General features: G+C 44.0%; 1 protein-coding gene across 1 annotated transcript; it reads left to right on the forward strand.

The window, feature by feature from the left end:
- The first annotated feature begins 869 nt into the window (after window positions 1–869).
- On the forward strand, window positions 870–16105 carry vps16 (VPS16 core subunit of CORVET and HOPS complexes). The gene is made up of 24 exons (XM_033978650.2): window positions 870–1108; window positions 2130–2218; window positions 2404–2495; window positions 2679–2807; window positions 3331–3475; window positions 3640–3755; window positions 4590–4712; window positions 4827–4882; window positions 6560–6649; window positions 7081–7252; window positions 7772–7903; window positions 8541–8668; window positions 9091–9126; window positions 9440–9548; window positions 10419–10553; window positions 10783–10891; window positions 12017–12114; window positions 12266–12370; window positions 13327–13404; window positions 13575–13661; window positions 13888–13970; window positions 14517–14613; window positions 14833–14936; window positions 15319–16105. Exons 1-24 carry the CDS (start codon window positions 1059–1061, stop codon window positions 15449–15451), a joined length of 2496 nt encoding a protein of 831 aa, XP_033834541.1. The 5' UTR covers window positions 870–1058; the 3' UTR covers window positions 15452–16105.
- Window positions 16106–16539: the final 434 nt, after the last annotated feature.

Below are 16539 nucleotides of genomic sequence, written 5' to 3' on the forward strand. Positions count from 1 at the left end.
GATTTTAGCATCTAACCATCATTCCCATGGTGGGTATTGTTCCTCATGGCTCCCATGGTTGCTCTTATAGCCAAGCATCTCTAGGATCACTGCTGCTGAAGTGTATATCAGCTCACTGGTTTCTGTGATGGTTGACATAGGAATCGCTCTCAATGCTGCATTCACATCTCCTAGGAGACTTTCCGATGGTACACAGAGTACACAGACACTGGGGGCAAGGTGGGTTAAGTGTCTTGCTCAAGAACACAACAACAGCATTCATCTATGGGAGCTTGAATCCCACCTCCAACCTGTGGGTCATTGGATGTGAATGATCAACCAATAAATAAACTTAAATTAAATGTTTGATTCAACCAAAAGTGTGACAACAGTCCACAGATCTAGGTTTAGTCTATGCTGTAGCCCAGTCATTCCATAAGTGTACTGTGCATCTCTATCAATGTGAAGATCACACAGAACCCCTCTCATAATATTTTACACTACATGTAAAAAAAACCCATAAAAATAAAAATATAGTTTTCTCCTTAGATTTATATATTCAAACAATTCACGTGGGTTTACAACTATACATACAAAGAAATAGGAACAAACATCTTATGTAAAGTTGATTTAAAAGTTCTTGCTTGCTTGGTGTGCTGATAATTTTTGGAGGGCCCCCTGTAATGCTCCCCAGGGGCCCCTGACCCCACTTTGGGAAAATGGGGTGAGGGTTTAGGTCTGTCTGATTAGAGCATATGTACACGTATTCTATTATATACTTTATGTGATTTTATGTTATAATAACCAGACCTTGTACAGAGAGAGTTTTTACTCCTAAACACTTTATTTATCACAGTTATTATAATGTTTATGATGTTTGCGGCTCCGACGTGTTGAGCAGAGAGAGCCGGGCCTGAGCGTCATGTGACGGACTCCGGAGTCAAACAAACCGACAGACACATCACTTTACACGGCTTTTACTACCTTTACCGCTCCAGAGCTCCAGAGCCACTGCACCTGCCCCAGACCGTCCGGACCCTCCTCTACCCGGACCCGGCTCCTGACGCCTCGATACAGACATGGCGTTCGTCACCGCGAGCTGGAATCCGCTGGGAGATGCCTTTTACCGGTGAGAGCCCCGCGGAAGCCCCGGGGAAGCTCCGGAGTTAGCGGCTAATGCTAAGAGCTAATGCTAAAAGGGCTGTGACTGCGCTGTTATTAAATCTATATTAAATTTTTACAGTGTTAACAAAACCGTGTCTTTGGTTCAACAGTCAGAATTATCAGAGGACATGATTTTAAACATGTATAAAAGGACAAAATGACAGAATGTGACCAATTCCTCAGAACTTCCCTGCAAATTCAGCTTAATTTTACCATCTTCTCGTCGGAATGGCCTTTTAGTCTTATTAAATATTGCAGTGCACTGATCTGTACAGAACAAGCACTTATTCTGAGGGATTCGGCGTAATGTAAAGGTTTAGAAAGTACGTAATTCAAAAAATATTGGTAAAACTTTGTGCTCTTCTGTATTACACTGCCATAGGTTTGATATTTATAATAACATCTGATTCACATGACTCAGATGAACGACACTTGTATGTGTATGTTTCCCATTATGGCAAAACAATACATGAATGTTAATATCTTAGTCGACCAAAAGTATATGTGTATGTTTAAGTCGACTAATAATTTTATTTAGATGATAAGGTTTTGTGTGGGAACAGATAGTGTGTGAGTGAGCTGAAGATTTGGTATTTCCTGGTATTTTTATGTAAAACGTCAGATTAAGCTCATGATTCTCAAGTTTTATCTGTCTTTAGATAAATGCATTGTTTCCTAGTACTTTTTTCTGCATAAATAGTAGTTTTTGCATGAACTCCTGTGCAGGTGTCATCTTGGATCAGATACACAACAATACAATACAAATACGGATACAATAGTTTAGAGAGCTTTTGTCACGCCCCCTTTTTAAGCGACTAATTGATTGTCAGAACATGTTTTATTTATTTAGTCTATAGGCCTATTTTCATGTTTGTCTCAGTCTGAGCTGTATAAGATGACTTGTATTTATTTATATATTTTGTGTCATATTTAAAGTAAAGTTAAACTTAAGTTTTAACAGTGTTCTCTGATATGTTTTCCCTCAGTAAGTCTGAGCTGTACGAGATGAGCTGGAGCCTGAAGGATGGGCTCAGGGACTCTCTGGTGGCGGCTGCTCCATACGGTGGACCCATCGGTAAACTCAGCTATAATATACAATAATCTGTACTGTATCTGCATCTCTAATGTATTTTGGTGTCATAGGTATGGACCATTAGAAAATAAGCAATACTAAAACTAGTATCGAAACTAGATACTCATTTCAGCAGGTATCAATACTAAAACAGTCTGTTCTGTAATATTCTTTAATGATCCACACAGCTGTTCTGAAGGAGCCGCAGAGACGTTCTCCGAGTTCTAGACCTCACCTGGACATTTACTCTGCCTCAGGGCAGACTCTGGCCTCATTCACGGTAAACACATATACTCTTGTTTCAGGTGCCCTCCCATCCTCCTCTATCCCTGGTCAAATGTGTTATACTTATGTTTCTACAGTTGAAGGGCGATGTGGTTTTACAGCTCATTATATTATTATTTTTGTATACATCTATATGTCTATTTGTGTTGTATTTGTACATACTGTTGTGTATTTTCAGTGGAAGAGTGGTGTGGTACTACAGCTTGGATGGAGTGTTTCAGATGAGCTCCTCTGTGTTCAAGAGGATGGCACAGTTCTGATCTACGACCTCTTCGGCTCCTTTAAGAGACACTTCAGCATGGGTCAGGTCTGTGTATACTCCCGAGTTTTCCCTCAAATATACCCCAAGTATTCCCCAAATATAACATAGGCACTTGAGCATGAGACAGATCTGTGCCCTTTTATCCTGTATGCTCTCTGTTATATTGGATTGTTTATTATACATACATGCGTACGTGTATGTATGAGCCACGACGGTGCTTTCCTCTGTATGTTAGTATGTAGGCTGAGGTTCTCCTGCTAGATCTATGTTATACTGCACGTTTTATACTGCACATGTTATACTGCACACATTATTCTGCACATATTATTCTGCACGTGTACATATCTCACGAGAGTCATGACCTGGTGCTATCCTACTGTATGTAGCTTTAGACTCTGCTGTACATGTGTGTCATAATGTACATATGTGTGTTAAGGTACATGCATGTATTATATATGATTAGGAGATTAGCCATGACCTGGTGCTGTTCTCCTGTATGTTTGTATGGAGGCTCTCCTGTGTACACAGTTACACATGTTATACTGTAGATGTGTGTGTATACTTGTAGGAGATAACCCATGACCAGGTGGTCCAGGCCAGAGTTTTCCACTCTCCATTTGGCACCGGCGTTGCTGTAGTAACTGCCTCTGCACGCTTCACTCTGGCCACCAATATTGATGACCTCAAGCTGCGCCGCCTCCCGGAAGTGCCAGGTGTGTAGCGCAATCAGGGACCGTAATACTAAAAATACAACAACCTCTACTGCTCTAAAAGTACTACAAATACTACTACTGCTAAAAGCACTACAAATCCTTGTACTGTTCACTCTTGTACTGTTACTGCTGCGTTTACTGACTCTTCTGCCTTGCCCCCTCAGGCCTGCAGGGCGCGCCGTCCTCCTGGGCTATCCTCACTCAGGAACGTCAGACCAAAGTCCTGCTCTCCATCGGCCCTGAGCTCTACGTCCTAGACCACACCTCCTGCACTGCTGTGGTACTAGACCTAACCTAACTTAGACTTGGTGTAGTCCTGTTTTAGTCCTGGGTTAGATCCCAACTTGTTTCGAATTCTTCAGATCATAACTCCTGCTCCCTGCCCCTAAATCCTTTACCTCTGGAGTTGCGCTATGGGGTCAGCCGTAAGAGTCCTCAGCAGAGAGGAGAAGGAGCTTCAGCTGTTTGGAGAAGCAGAATGTCCTAACCAGTGGCACTGAGGACAATGGAGAAATCTGAATTTAAACATGAATCACCTCCAACTGTAACATATGTGCTCACAGAGCAGAGTAAATACAGACTCATCTTCAGCTGCATCCTCTGCTCTTTCCTATGGGCAACAAATATTCCACCTAACTCTGTCCTTAAGTCCTAATGCGCACTGGATTGTGGGATGTCTCATAGCTTCTTACTGCTGGTTATAAAGCTCCCAAGCTTCCTATGCTAAAGGAGCTATGAAAGGAAGGCTCCTTTTCCTAGCTCCTTCCTTATTCAGTGCACTATTCGGACAGTCCTTATCACATCAGACTGACGCACATCCGGTTTGGGCTTAAGCAGCTAGGAGCTTTGGGGCCAATTTAGGGAATTCAGAACCAGCCCTAGTTTTGTCTTAATTTTAGTCCTGGTCTAACCCTGGTCTAACCCTGGTCTAGTCCTGGTCTAGTCCTGGTCTAGTCCCGGTCTAGTCCTGGTCTAGTCCTGGTCTAACCCTGGTCTAGTCCTGGTCTAGTCCTGGTCTAGTCCTGGTCTAGTCCTGGTCTAGTCCTGGTCTAGTCCTGGTCTAGTCCTGGTCTAGTCCTGGTCTAGTCCTGCTCTAACCTTAGTCTCTCCTCAGTACCCTCCAGGCCTCAGTCCGGACTCGGGGTCAATCCTTCAGATGTGTGTCTCCTTCAGTTACAAATACCTGGCTCTGTTCACCGAGTCTGGACTGGTGTGGACCGGAACCTCCAGCCTACAGGTGAGTCCTGAACTTAGTCCTGCTTTAGACCTGGTTTAGACTTGGTTTAGTCCTAGTTTAGTCCTAGTTTAGTCTTGGTTTAGTTTTGCTTCAGTCCTTTTTGTTGGTCTACAGGAGAAGTTCAGTGAAGTGGACACAAAGATGCGCTCAGCTCCAAAACAGATGGTCTGGTGAGTCCTAAGTCTCTTTTCCAATGGCATGGTTTGGTTGGGGCCTTGAAGCAGGTTTGCTTGGTGTGGCTCCCTCCAGCTCAGTTGTGTTTAAATGCTTCAAGTTCTGGGTTCAGGGAAGGGCTCTGCTCCATGAGACACGGTCATCCAAACATTACAATTTAAAAAAATAAATAAAATAAAATCTATATCATACTCATCTCAGCGAATCACAAAAAGATGTTTAGTAAAGTTTGTGGCGCTGTGAGAAGAGACTAAATTAAACCTAAAACTAACGTAAACATAAAACTACTTCCGGTTTATTGTTAGCTTTTTCTGCATTTATTGAAATGGAATAAACCCAGGTCTAACCACAGCCTGTACATACCTCTGGATATATCAATCCTGCTACCCACTGCATGCCAAACAGGAAGAGAGCATGGGCGCGATTTGACTCCATCGACTCACCTCCAATTCGCTCTCTATTGAAAACCATGGCTGCTGCTGTCAGGCTCGTCAGTCTGACCTTAAAATGTTGGTTTTATCCCTTTCTACATGATCCTGGGGTTTTTATTTCACTATTTTGCCTAAATGAAGATTTGAACATGAATAACTTATCTTGCTATGATACAAGCTGGCTCAAGATTAGCCCCTAACTGATAGCCTCGATGAGCTTCACTTGAAGCCGCACGCAGTAGGTGATATCACACTTGCTCAGTCCAATAACAAATATACACAATGTGATTTATACATGTTTCAGGCACGTACAGTCTCACGTGTCACATGGGTCATGCATTTTCAGTTTCATATTCAGTTTTGTGTCTCGTGTTCAGTCTTGTGTCTCGTATTGAGTCTCGTGTTCAGTCTCACGTTTAGTCTAATGTTTAGTCTCATGTCTCATGTTCAGTCTCAATTTCAATTTCTGGGTTATACGTACAGACGTGTCACAGACGTCTCACAGACGTCTCACAGACGTGTCACAGACGTGTCACAGACGTGTCACAGACGTGTCACAGACGTGTCACAGACGTGTCACAGACGTGTCACAGACGTGTCACAGACGTGTCACAGACGTGTCACAGACAGTGTAGCCTAACCAAGCCCCGGGGCCTAAACGTGGCTGCCCATTTTAGTCAGTGGGTCATGCTCAGTGGTGCATGTTGCTAGTTTAGCCTTTAGCGGGTAGGTACATCCGGTCCTTCCTTGCTCATGGATCATACTACCCCCCATGAGACTTTGTGCAACGAGAGCGAGTGCCCATAAAGGAGACAAGGGAATAATAAATAAATTACAAACTATAAATGATAATGTTTGATTTTTGCTTCCAGGAGCTTCCGAACAATGTTCTCAACCTGTGGCTCATTCACGACAATTGGGCTTGTTCACATTCCTTACATACTTATTTATGTCGTACTACGTGCTTAAGCTTAGCTAGAGTGGACATAGAGCATAGCCTAAGCTAGCGATTAAAAAGTGAGAGACAGATTTTGAGATGATCTGAAAATAGGTAAAAATTGGCACAAAAGTAGACAGTAGACACGAGCAGTTTGTGATTACATTGCACTCTACGAGAAAAATCCTTTCTGGCCAGGAGGGATAGTACCAATGAGTGGTCACTAATCCAACTCGAGACAGCTCTAAGCAGCAATACTCCAGTTATTTTAATAGCTCCATGAGTCTAACCATGCTCTTCTTCAGGTGCCGTCGGCCGCGAGCGCAGCAGCCCTCTGTGGTCCTGATGTGGGAGCGGCTCCTACTGGTGGCAGGACAGTGCGGCGATACCATCCAGTATCCTTTAGTTTAACCTATTTTATATTTAATATCCCTGTTTAATATTACTAAATATCTCACTGGTGTTAGACCTGGTTTAGTCCTGGTTTAGTCCTGGTTTTGACCTGGTTTAGTCCTGGTTTATACCTGCTTCAGTCCTGCTTCAGTCTTGGTTTAAACCTGGTTTAGTCCTGGTTTCATCCTGGTTTAGTCCTGAATTAGACCTGGCTTAGTCCTGGTTTAGTCCCGGTTTAGTCCCGGTTTAGTCCCGGTTTAGTCCCGGTTTAGTCCTGGTTTAGTCCTGGTTTAGTCTTGGTTTAGTCCTGGTTTAGTCCTGGTTTAGTCCTGGTTTAGTCCTGGTTTAGTCTTGGTTTAGTCTTGGTCATGTGGTTAGACTCATATAGCAGAGTGTTCCCATTCTCTGAGGTTCTAGTCCTGATCCAGTTCAGGTTCCCTCTGGACCAGGTCTCGGTCCTGGTCCCAGAGCTGGACGGGATCCGGGTTCTGGGTGGGTTCCACCAGGAGCTGCTCCAGGAGGTGCCTCTGGTCTCTCAGGAAATCTTCAAGATTGCCTCCATGAGTCCAGGAGCCCTGCTGCTGGAGGCGCACAGGGAGTACGAGGTAAAACCAGACTAAAGACTAAACCAGGACTAAACCAGGACTAAACCAGGACTAAACCAGGACTAAACCAGGACTAAACCAGGACTAAACCAGGACTATTCCAGGACTATTCCAGGACTATTCCAGGACTATTCCAGGACTATTCCACGACTATTCCAGGACTATTCCAGGACTATTCCACGACTATTCCAGGACTTTCCAGGACTAAACCTGGACTAAACCTGGATTAAAACAGGACTGAACCAGGTTTAGACCTGAGACTAAACTTGGACTAAACCGGGACTGAGCCTCCATGATTTACAGCTTGAGACTCACAGGGAGTACAAGGTAAGACCAGGATAAGTCCTAGTTTAGGACTTGTTAAGTCCTGGTGTAGTCTTGCTTTAGACCTGGTGTAGTCATGCTTTGGACCTAGTGTAGTCTTGCTTTGGACCTAGTGTAGTCTTGCTTTAGATCTGGTTTATTCTTGCTTTATACCTGGTGCAGTCTTGCTTTAGATCTGGTTTCTCCTCTTTACAGAAGCAGAGTCAGAGGGCAGATGAGTACCTCCGTGAGATTAAGGAGCAGAGCGTTCTGTCGGAGGCAGTGGCTCAGTGTGTGGAGGCGGCCGCTCACGAGTGGGACTGCACTACACAGAAGGCCCTGCTGCGGGTGAGCATGACTCCTGTATGACCACTGACCCCTGTGTGACCTCTATGTGACCTGCGACAGACACAAAACAGAACGTGACAGATGAGTGAGGAAAAACATGGAACTGTACTAAACCTGACCAGACAGATGAGAGCAGGCTTTCCATAGGAGGGGCTGACAACATGAGGCGCTTTGTTGTCATGATGTTTACACTGACGTCTGCTCCCATTGGGCGCCGCCGTATTCTAACACGGAAGTCAGCTGACTTGTTTCTTTTATTAACTCGTTTTAGATCAATATTGCAATTTAAAATGCGCAAATCATAACATAATGATCCACAGGTGTCATAGATTATAACTATAGAGCAGACACAAGCACTGTATGATTGATTTAAATGATCTAAGGCCACAGCTGCCTCAGAACACAACTGTTTCTGGAGTCAGATGAATGAAAATATAGTCAAGGTCAGGGAATAAGTAGTTATGTGAATGTGTTAGCACTATTCTGTTTCTTCCTCTGTCTGAAACCTCTCCTCCACTTTGACACTAATACTAGCATGACTGATGCAGATCTGGTAATGACGCAAACAGGAGAATGACAGGTGCAAATAAGGCAATCATCCTCTCTTCGTGACCTCTGACTCCTGTGTGACCTTTAGGCGGCATCCTTTGGGAAGTGCTTCCTGTCTGATTTCAGCCCAGAGTCATTTGTGTCAATCTGCAGAGAGCTGAGAGTCCTGAATGCAGTACGAGAAAGTACTGTAGGAATACCACTGACGCACACGCAGTATCCTTTATGTACTATTATACTACTACTACTACTGCTACTGCTGCTGCTACTGTGACTACTGCTATTAATATTACTAATACTACTATTACTAGTACTACTGTCCTGAATGCATTATGAGAAAGTATTGTAGGAATACCACTGATGCACACGCAGTATCCTTTGTGTACTATTATACTACTACTTCTACTGCTGCTGCTGCTGCTACTATAACTACTACTACTGCTGCTGCTGGTACTACTACTGCTACTACTACTATTACTGCCCTGAACACGGTATGAGAAAGTACTGTAGGAATACCACTCGCACACAGAGTAGTGTATTACTACAGTACTGTAGTACTACAGTTACTGCTGTGTACCCAGACCCCATACAGCCTCTGCCCCTGTTTGTGTGGATTGACCCTTGACCTGTGACCTCAGGTTCAAACAGATGACAGTGCAGGTGCTGATTGACAGGTAAGTCTAGGGGCATTCACTCATGTCCCGCTGTAGTCCTGCTTTTGTTCTAGTTTAGTCCTGGTGTAGTCTTGCTCTAGTCTTGGTCTAGTCCTGTTTTAGTTCTATATTTAGTCCCAAGTTTTATTGGTGTGTGTGTATTGGTTTATTGTTATAATTAATTCTAAGCCATTGCACAGAAGCCTGTACCCTTTGAATCCTATTTCCTATCCTGTTCTAGTCCTGCTTTAGTCTTGCTTTAGTCCTACTTCAGTCCTGCTTTAGTCTTGCTTTAGTCCTACTTTAGTCCTGCTAAAATCCTGGTCTGTTCCAGGCTGGTGCACAGGAGGCTGTACCCTTTAGCGATGGAGATTTGTCGCTATCTTAAGATCCCAGAGTTTCAGGGAGTGAGCCGTGTGCTGCGCCACTGGGCCTCCTGCAAGGTGAGCTTTGCCCACATCTACACATAACCCTGCTCCCTCTGCACCTTACCCTGACCCCTCAGCGGGGTCAGGTGCAGAGGGGGCGCCCCCCACACAGGTAACTCTCCCCACATGTACTACAATGACTACTACAGTTCCACTACATCACTGCCACTGGGTGTCCGGGAAGGTGAGACCGCACCCTCTCTTTGCGAGACACCACTTCCTCAAACCTGGTTTAGACCCAGGTCTAACCGTATACTGTATATATCTCTGGACATATCTGTCCTGTTAGCCTCCAAATTCCAACTGGAAGTGAGCATGGATGCAATTTGGCTCCATTGATCCCAATTCATTTTCTGCTGAAAAACTGTTGCCCCTCTTTCTGTAACTGCTTTTGTCATGCTCATCATTCTGACATTAAAACATTGGTTTTAACCCACTCTACGCGATCCTGAGGTTTTTATTTCACAATTTTGTCCCTAAATCAAGATATGAACATTACTATCAGATCAATCAGGCGCCTTCTTTCTCCAAGGTCGCTTTTGCTAGTGTTAGCAACAGGTTTGATTGACAGCGTTGCTAAGCTCCCGCCTCCTGTCAGGCCAGCAGTGCAGGCAGGAGGGGCATTACTTTCAACACCTTGGCTCCTGATTGGCTCTTGGGTCGCTATGATACTCCTGGCTGGAATTCCAAATGGGCTGGGCTCCAGATTAGCTGTTATAGCTGCTAACCTCAATGAGCTTCATTTGGAGCCAAATACTCTGGGTGACATCACACTCACTTAGTCCAGTGACAAATATACAGGCTGTGGTGGTGGTGGTGTTGGGTCTGACCCAGTCCTGGTTCTGACATGTTCTTGGTTTTGACCCAGCCTTGGTTCTGTTACAGGTGCAGCAGACCGATCTCTCAGACGAGGCTGTGGCTCGAGTCGTTTGTGCCAAAGTTGGAGACACTCCTGGAGTTTCTTATTCTCACATTGCAGCAAAAGCCTATGAGAGCGGCAGGCCTGAGCTTGCTATAAAGGCAAGGACCAGGACTAAACCAGGATTAAACCAGGACTGAACCAGGACTGAACTAGGACTAAACTAGGACTAAACTAGGACTGAACCAGGACTAAACTAAAGTCTACAGTAGCGGCAGACCTGAGCTCAATATAAAGGTACTAAAGGACTAAATCAAGGCTAAACCAGGAATGGTTTTAGATATGGTTTAGTCCTGTTTAGACGTTTTTAGACCTGTGTCTCTGTCTCAGCTGTTGGAGTTCGAGGCGCGCTCGGGGGAACAGGTTCCTCTGCTGTTGAAGATGAAGAGGAGTCACTTGGCCCTGAGTAAAGCAGTGGAGAGCGGAGACACAGACTTGGGTAACAAACACCTGTCTCACCTGTCACACATACATATGTCTCACCTGTCTCCCCAAAACGAGGCTGTGACCTAAATGTGGTCGATGAAGTGGTATTAGCCAAAACCCTCGGGATTAGTCATAATCTAATGCTAACAGCTATATGAAAAATACAGGGGACTGGCTCCGCTGTTCCAAACAAAATGATAACTAAAAGTACTTTTTTTGTTGTTGCTGTAACTGTGCCAATGATAGAGATATAAAAGACACTTCAACTCACCCACAACAATGAATCTCCTCCACACAAACTCACTCTTCACTGGTTTTCTACTGTTGATTTGATTTTCTTATTTTAGTGTTGGGTACAGACTAAATATTTAACAGCTATAGACTTTTATATTTGTTGTTAAACTGTAGCAGCTCTTTTGAATTTTAGATTTAGTGTCCAGAGCTTTTACAGAAGAAAATGTCATTACTGCTGTAAGAAATGTTCGTTCCTGGTGCAAGCGTCAAAGAGGACAAAGAGACTAAAATATAAGTCAGAAGGGTTTAATGAGTTCATCACAGGTAAAGTTAACAATGGAGCACCGGACTCTCAGGAAAGGATAGGAAGAGAGTCCTGAGATGTTTGTGTTTCCAGCTTTTATAGGCCTCCCAGTGTGTGTGTGAGGCGGATCTTCTTCTCGGCAACATGTGGTTACACATTAAAAACCTTTTGGCAAATTCCCACAATGTGTGTTTTTAAGTCAATCAATCTCATTGTTTTATGACCCTCTCAGGGTGGGGGTCACTCAGTCCTTGGTGAACAGGGCTACAGATAAGAAGTGGCCCTGGTCATAGGTGTTATCTTCTTGGCCACAGTGCTCGCAGATTGCTTTATGACCCTCTCAGGGTGGGGGTCTTTGGTGAGTAGGGCTACAGGCATCTGGGGTAGTATTACATTCTTAAAAAATACCTTACACTGCCATTGACACTTGTATAATGTTGCCACTTGTTCTAAATGTGGAATGTTGTGATGTCATCTGCAGAACCTTTGTATCTGTATGTTTCAGTTTTTGCTGTCATGTGTGTTATTTTTTTATGTACCGTATTTATTTATTTTTATGTATTTTATGTATTTTACATGTTTGTATGTTTAATGTTCCAGTTTTCACAGTTGTGACGTTTCTGAAAAACGAGATGAACAGAGGAGACTTCTTCATGACTCTAAGGAACCAGCCTCTGGCCCTGAGCCTCTACAGACAGGTACTGCTCCACACAGTCACACACAGGTCACTTCATCTGCTTTAGTCCTGCTTTATGCCTGCTTTAGATCCTTGTTTAGTCCTGCTTTCGTCCTGCTTTCGTCCTGCTTTAATCCTGCTTTAGACTTTGTTCATTTCTGGTTCTGGTTCAGTTCTGCAGAGTCCAGGAGAGTCAAACTCTCAAAGATCTTCTGAACCAGGATGACGATCATGAAGGACTCGGGAACTTCTACGTGGCCTCAGCCTTCAAAGAGCAGGTACGCTTAGACCTGGTTTAGACCTGGTTTAGACCTGGTTTAGACCTGGTTTAGACCTGGTTTAGACCTGGTTTAGACCTGAACCTGTTTTAGTCTAGTTTTAGACTAAAACAGTGTCTCTGTGTAATCCCTCAGTAGTCCAGGTAGGTTGCATAGCAAAAGAAAATTGAATTCTTACATATTTGCGAGTTCAGTCCCCAGGGGCCTGAATGATCAGGTACAGTTTTGTATGTAAACAGATACGTGGGTTCCAATTGTAGTAACCGTCATTTTATTTATACTTCCAAACGTTTCGAATGTGAATGTTTCTAATGTATTCTGCTAAATAACCACCAGAGGGCATACAAAGTCAAGTAGAGAATTGACAAAAACAAAGAAATAGAGCAACAAATAAATAAACATGGAGCCACCCACGGCAGGTTTTAGATCAGATGTGTGGGGGAGAGCCAAGAAAACAAAGCAAGATAAGTATATATTTGTTTTGCAGCTGGGTCTAGTCACTTTTTTTAAAGTTTAACCTCCACTATCGAGCTGCATTCACTACTGTCAAGCTGTGTTGTTTTGTCACTACTGTCCCCAGTCAGCTTATGTACAGCTCTGGTGCTAAGATTCCACATGTTCTGTAGAGACGAACCAGATTACGGACAGAACAACACCGAGGACAGACACAAGCCTCTATCTGTATCCGGATGAGTCTAGAACGTAGAGCATAAATGAGCCTGTAGTCTCAGTGTAGTTAACTTCTCTGGTCCTCACACAGATATAAGGCATTGTCCCACCCGAAACCTGAAGAACCCCGGATAAGAGGGCAAACGTCTTCACTCTAAAACCTTGGCCCAGTTACAGAGTTGAATTTTCTTTTGCCATGCTTTATACCTGGTTCAGACCTGGTTCAGACCTGGTTCAGACCTGGTTCAGTCCTGTTTTCCACGTGTGTCTCTCTCTCTCTGTCTCAGAGGCTGGAGGGACGTGTAGCTGCCCTGCAAAACGCTGTGGACGAGTTTAATAAGGCCAAAAACGACTTCAATGCCAAGGTGCAACTGCAGGGGATACTGCTTTAGTCCTAGTCTAGTCCTGCTGTAGATCTACTGTAGTCCTGATTTAGTCCTGATTTAGTCCTGCGTTAGTCCTGCATTAGTCCTGGTTTAGTCCGGGTTTAGTCCGGGTTTAGTTCTTGTGTAATAATCTGTTTCTTGTGTTTGAGGCAACGGAGGAGGAGATGAAGCTGCTTCGTTTTCAGAAGAAACTGGATGAGGAAAAAGGAGCAGGGCTCCAGGGGATGTCTCTGCAGGTAACACTTGATTGAATCCTGCTTTAAATCCTGCTTTAGTCCTGATTTATTGCTGCTTTAGTCCTGATTTAAACCTGGTTTAGACCTAGTTCAGACCTGGATTAGATCTGGTTTAGACCTGGTTTAGACCTGGTTTAGACCTGGTTTAGACCTGGTTTAGACCTGGTTTAGACCTGGTTTAGACCTGGTTTAGACCTGGTTTAGACCTGGTGCTGTTTCTGTCCAGGACACGATGGAGACATTGTTGAACCTGGGTCTGCACAAACAGGCCGAGCAGCTCTACAGAGACTTCAGGGTCCCAGACAAAAGGTGAGACCAAGACCAGTACTGAGACTGGGACCACAACCGGGACCATGACTGATACTGGACCCCAACCAGACGAGGACTAGGACTAATCTAGAACTGTAGACTGGCGGTGGTGAAGTTTGTTGCGACAGTGGAGAAATGAGCTGTTACACTGAGGTCCAGTCCAGTTTTTATAAACCTGGTGTTAGTTCTGACCCGGTCTGGACCTGTTCTTCTGCTTACGTTTTTTTCTTTATGTTCTGATTCTGTTCAGGCTCTGGTTCTGGTCTCAGGTCTGACCTGGGTCTGGGTCTGGTTCTGTTCAGGTTCTGGTTATATTAGGTTCTGGGCCTGGTCTTGACCTGGTCTTTGTGATCTGGTTCTGGTTGTACTCAGGTCCTTGTGTTCTGTTTTTGTGTTGTGCTCAGGTACAGTCCAGGTTCTGGCCTTTATGTTCTTTTCTGGTTCTTTTGTTGGATGCAGGTTCTGTTCTGGTTCTGATTCTTTTGCTGCCCTCAGGTTCTGTTCATGTTCTGTGCTGAGTTGACCAAGTTCTTGTGTTCTCTTCAGGTTCTGGTGGCTGAAGCTCCGGGCTCTGGCTGAGAAACAGGACTGGGACGAACTGGACAAATTCTCCAGGAGCAAGAAGTCCCCCATAGGATATTTGGTATTACTGTTCTATCTGATATAAATGTATCTAGTACTAGGTATAAAACATACATATAATGTTACATCCCCATGGGGGATCTGGTCCTGACACGTTATTATCCAAATTTGGTCCTGAAACAGTTCTGTAATGTTTTATTTCTAATGTTTCTAATATAACCTATGCATTATATTTTATTCTCATGTCAGTTAAAGAGTGTTTCTCTTGTTTCTGCTGCAGCCGTTTGTTGACGTTTGTGTGAAAAATCACAACCAGCACGAAGCAAAAAAATACCTCCTCCGAGTCTCTCCAGAGCAAAGAGTCCAGGCCTGTCTGCTGCTGGGGTAAGACCAGGCCTAAACTAGGACTAAATCAGGTCTAAACCAGGACTGAACCAGGACTGAACCAGGTCCTAACCAGGACTACACCAGAACTAAACCAGGACTAAACTAGGACTAAACTTGGAACGAACCAGAGTCCAGGCCTGTTTGCTGCTGGGGTAAGACCAAGCCTAAACTAGGACTAAACCAGGTCTAAACCGGGTCTTTATCAGGACTAGACCTTGTCTTGACCAGGACTAAAGCAGGTCTAAATCAGATCTAGACCAAGACTAAACCAAGACTAAACCAAGACTAAACCAAGACTAAACCAGGTCTTGACCAGGTCTTGACCAGGTCTTGACCAGGTCTTGACCAGGTCTTGACCAGGTCTTGACTTGTTCTACAGGGACTTGGAGGGGGCAGCAGACGCGGCGATCGAGCGGAGAAACGAGGGGGAGTTGGGGGCGGTGCTGAACCGATGCCCTGCCTCCAACCGCCAACTGATGGAACGACTCCAGCGCGCCACAGCCAAGAAGTGACCTTCTCCTGTCTGCTCCTGTCTGCGCCTATCTGCTCCTTCACATGTGTTGACCTGCTTTATGAAATATCCCTGTAATCACTGAGTCTATCCACATGAAACAAAAACCTCGTCTCTGTTAGTATAAACAGAGATGCACCAATCCAGTTCCGATACTGATTTTGATACTACAGCTTTAAGTATCTGCCTTTATCCCATATTAACCGATACCACTGCAGAGACTGAAGAGAGCATTGATTTCCTTTAAACAAAAATAAAATACAAAACTGATCCAAATGTGTTATGTTTATCCCACTAGTAACTGCAGAACAACTTTGTGTAAAGAGTTTAAACATTCTGAGACTTTCTGGGCTGACTGCAACTGTAAACAGTCTAATTACATCGAATTATATGTCCAACCAGGATAAACATAAAAGCTGAACCAATATTGGGAAGCCGATATCTGATCCAGCAAATTTGTCAGTATCGGTATAGTACAACTAAACAAGTTAAATAATTATTATTATTTATTTATTTTTCTTCACAATATTATCAAAAGGAGTTTCATCTTCTTGAGACGGGTCAGATCAGGGTCGTGAGAGTGGACAGAGATAAATCATGCGTGAAATGTCTGTAAATATGAAACTTTTGAACTAAATAAATGTTTTTTTTTATTTTTGTTGAAGTTTTTGTGAGTGTCATATGAGACTCCTCCCACTCAGCTGCAGTGAATCAAAAAACAAAAATTATACCAACATTTTGAAACCTTGAGCACAAAGCTGAGATTTGAACCAGCAACTTCAACACTGCATCTGCACACATCCAGACTTACACACCATTGTATTAATAATGAACATTCTTCAGAGACAGAAGTGGGATTTGACCCTACAACCTCAGATCAGGAGTGGTCCAAGAGACCCAGTTGTACAAGTTCACCCCTGCGCCACACAGTCACAGGTTTGAGTTACAGTAGCTGGTTAGATTTGGGAGTATTCCATGAAATGAGAATAAGACAAATCTTGGTGTAAAACCAGAACTAACCCAGGACAAAACCAAAGAGTCCAGGCCTGTTTGCTCCTTAGGTAAGGCCAGGACTAGACCTGGAATAAA

Source organism: Periophthalmus magnuspinnatus, chromosome 2 (assembly GCF_009829125.3).
Source record: "Periophthalmus magnuspinnatus isolate fPerMag1 chromosome 2, fPerMag1.2.pri, whole genome shotgun sequence".
Lineage (NCBI taxonomy): Eukaryota > Metazoa > Chordata > Actinopteri > Gobiiformes > Gobiidae > Periophthalmus > Periophthalmus magnuspinnatus.

Excerpts from the sequence above, each read along its gene's own strand:
- vps16 (XM_033978650.2), top strand. The coding sequence starts at position 1,059 with ATGGCGTTCGTCACCGCGAGCTGGAATCCGCTGGGAGATGCCTTTTAC. Across the intron at positions 1,109-2,129 it reads CTGGGAGATGCCTTTTACCG|TAAGTCTGAGCTGTACGAGA; the intron begins GTGAGAGCCCCG and ends GTTTTCCCTCAG. Across the intron at positions 7,253-7,771 it reads AGGCGCACAGGGAGTACGAG|AAGCAGAGTCAGAGGGCAGA; the intron begins GTAAAACCAGAC and ends TCCTCTTTACAG.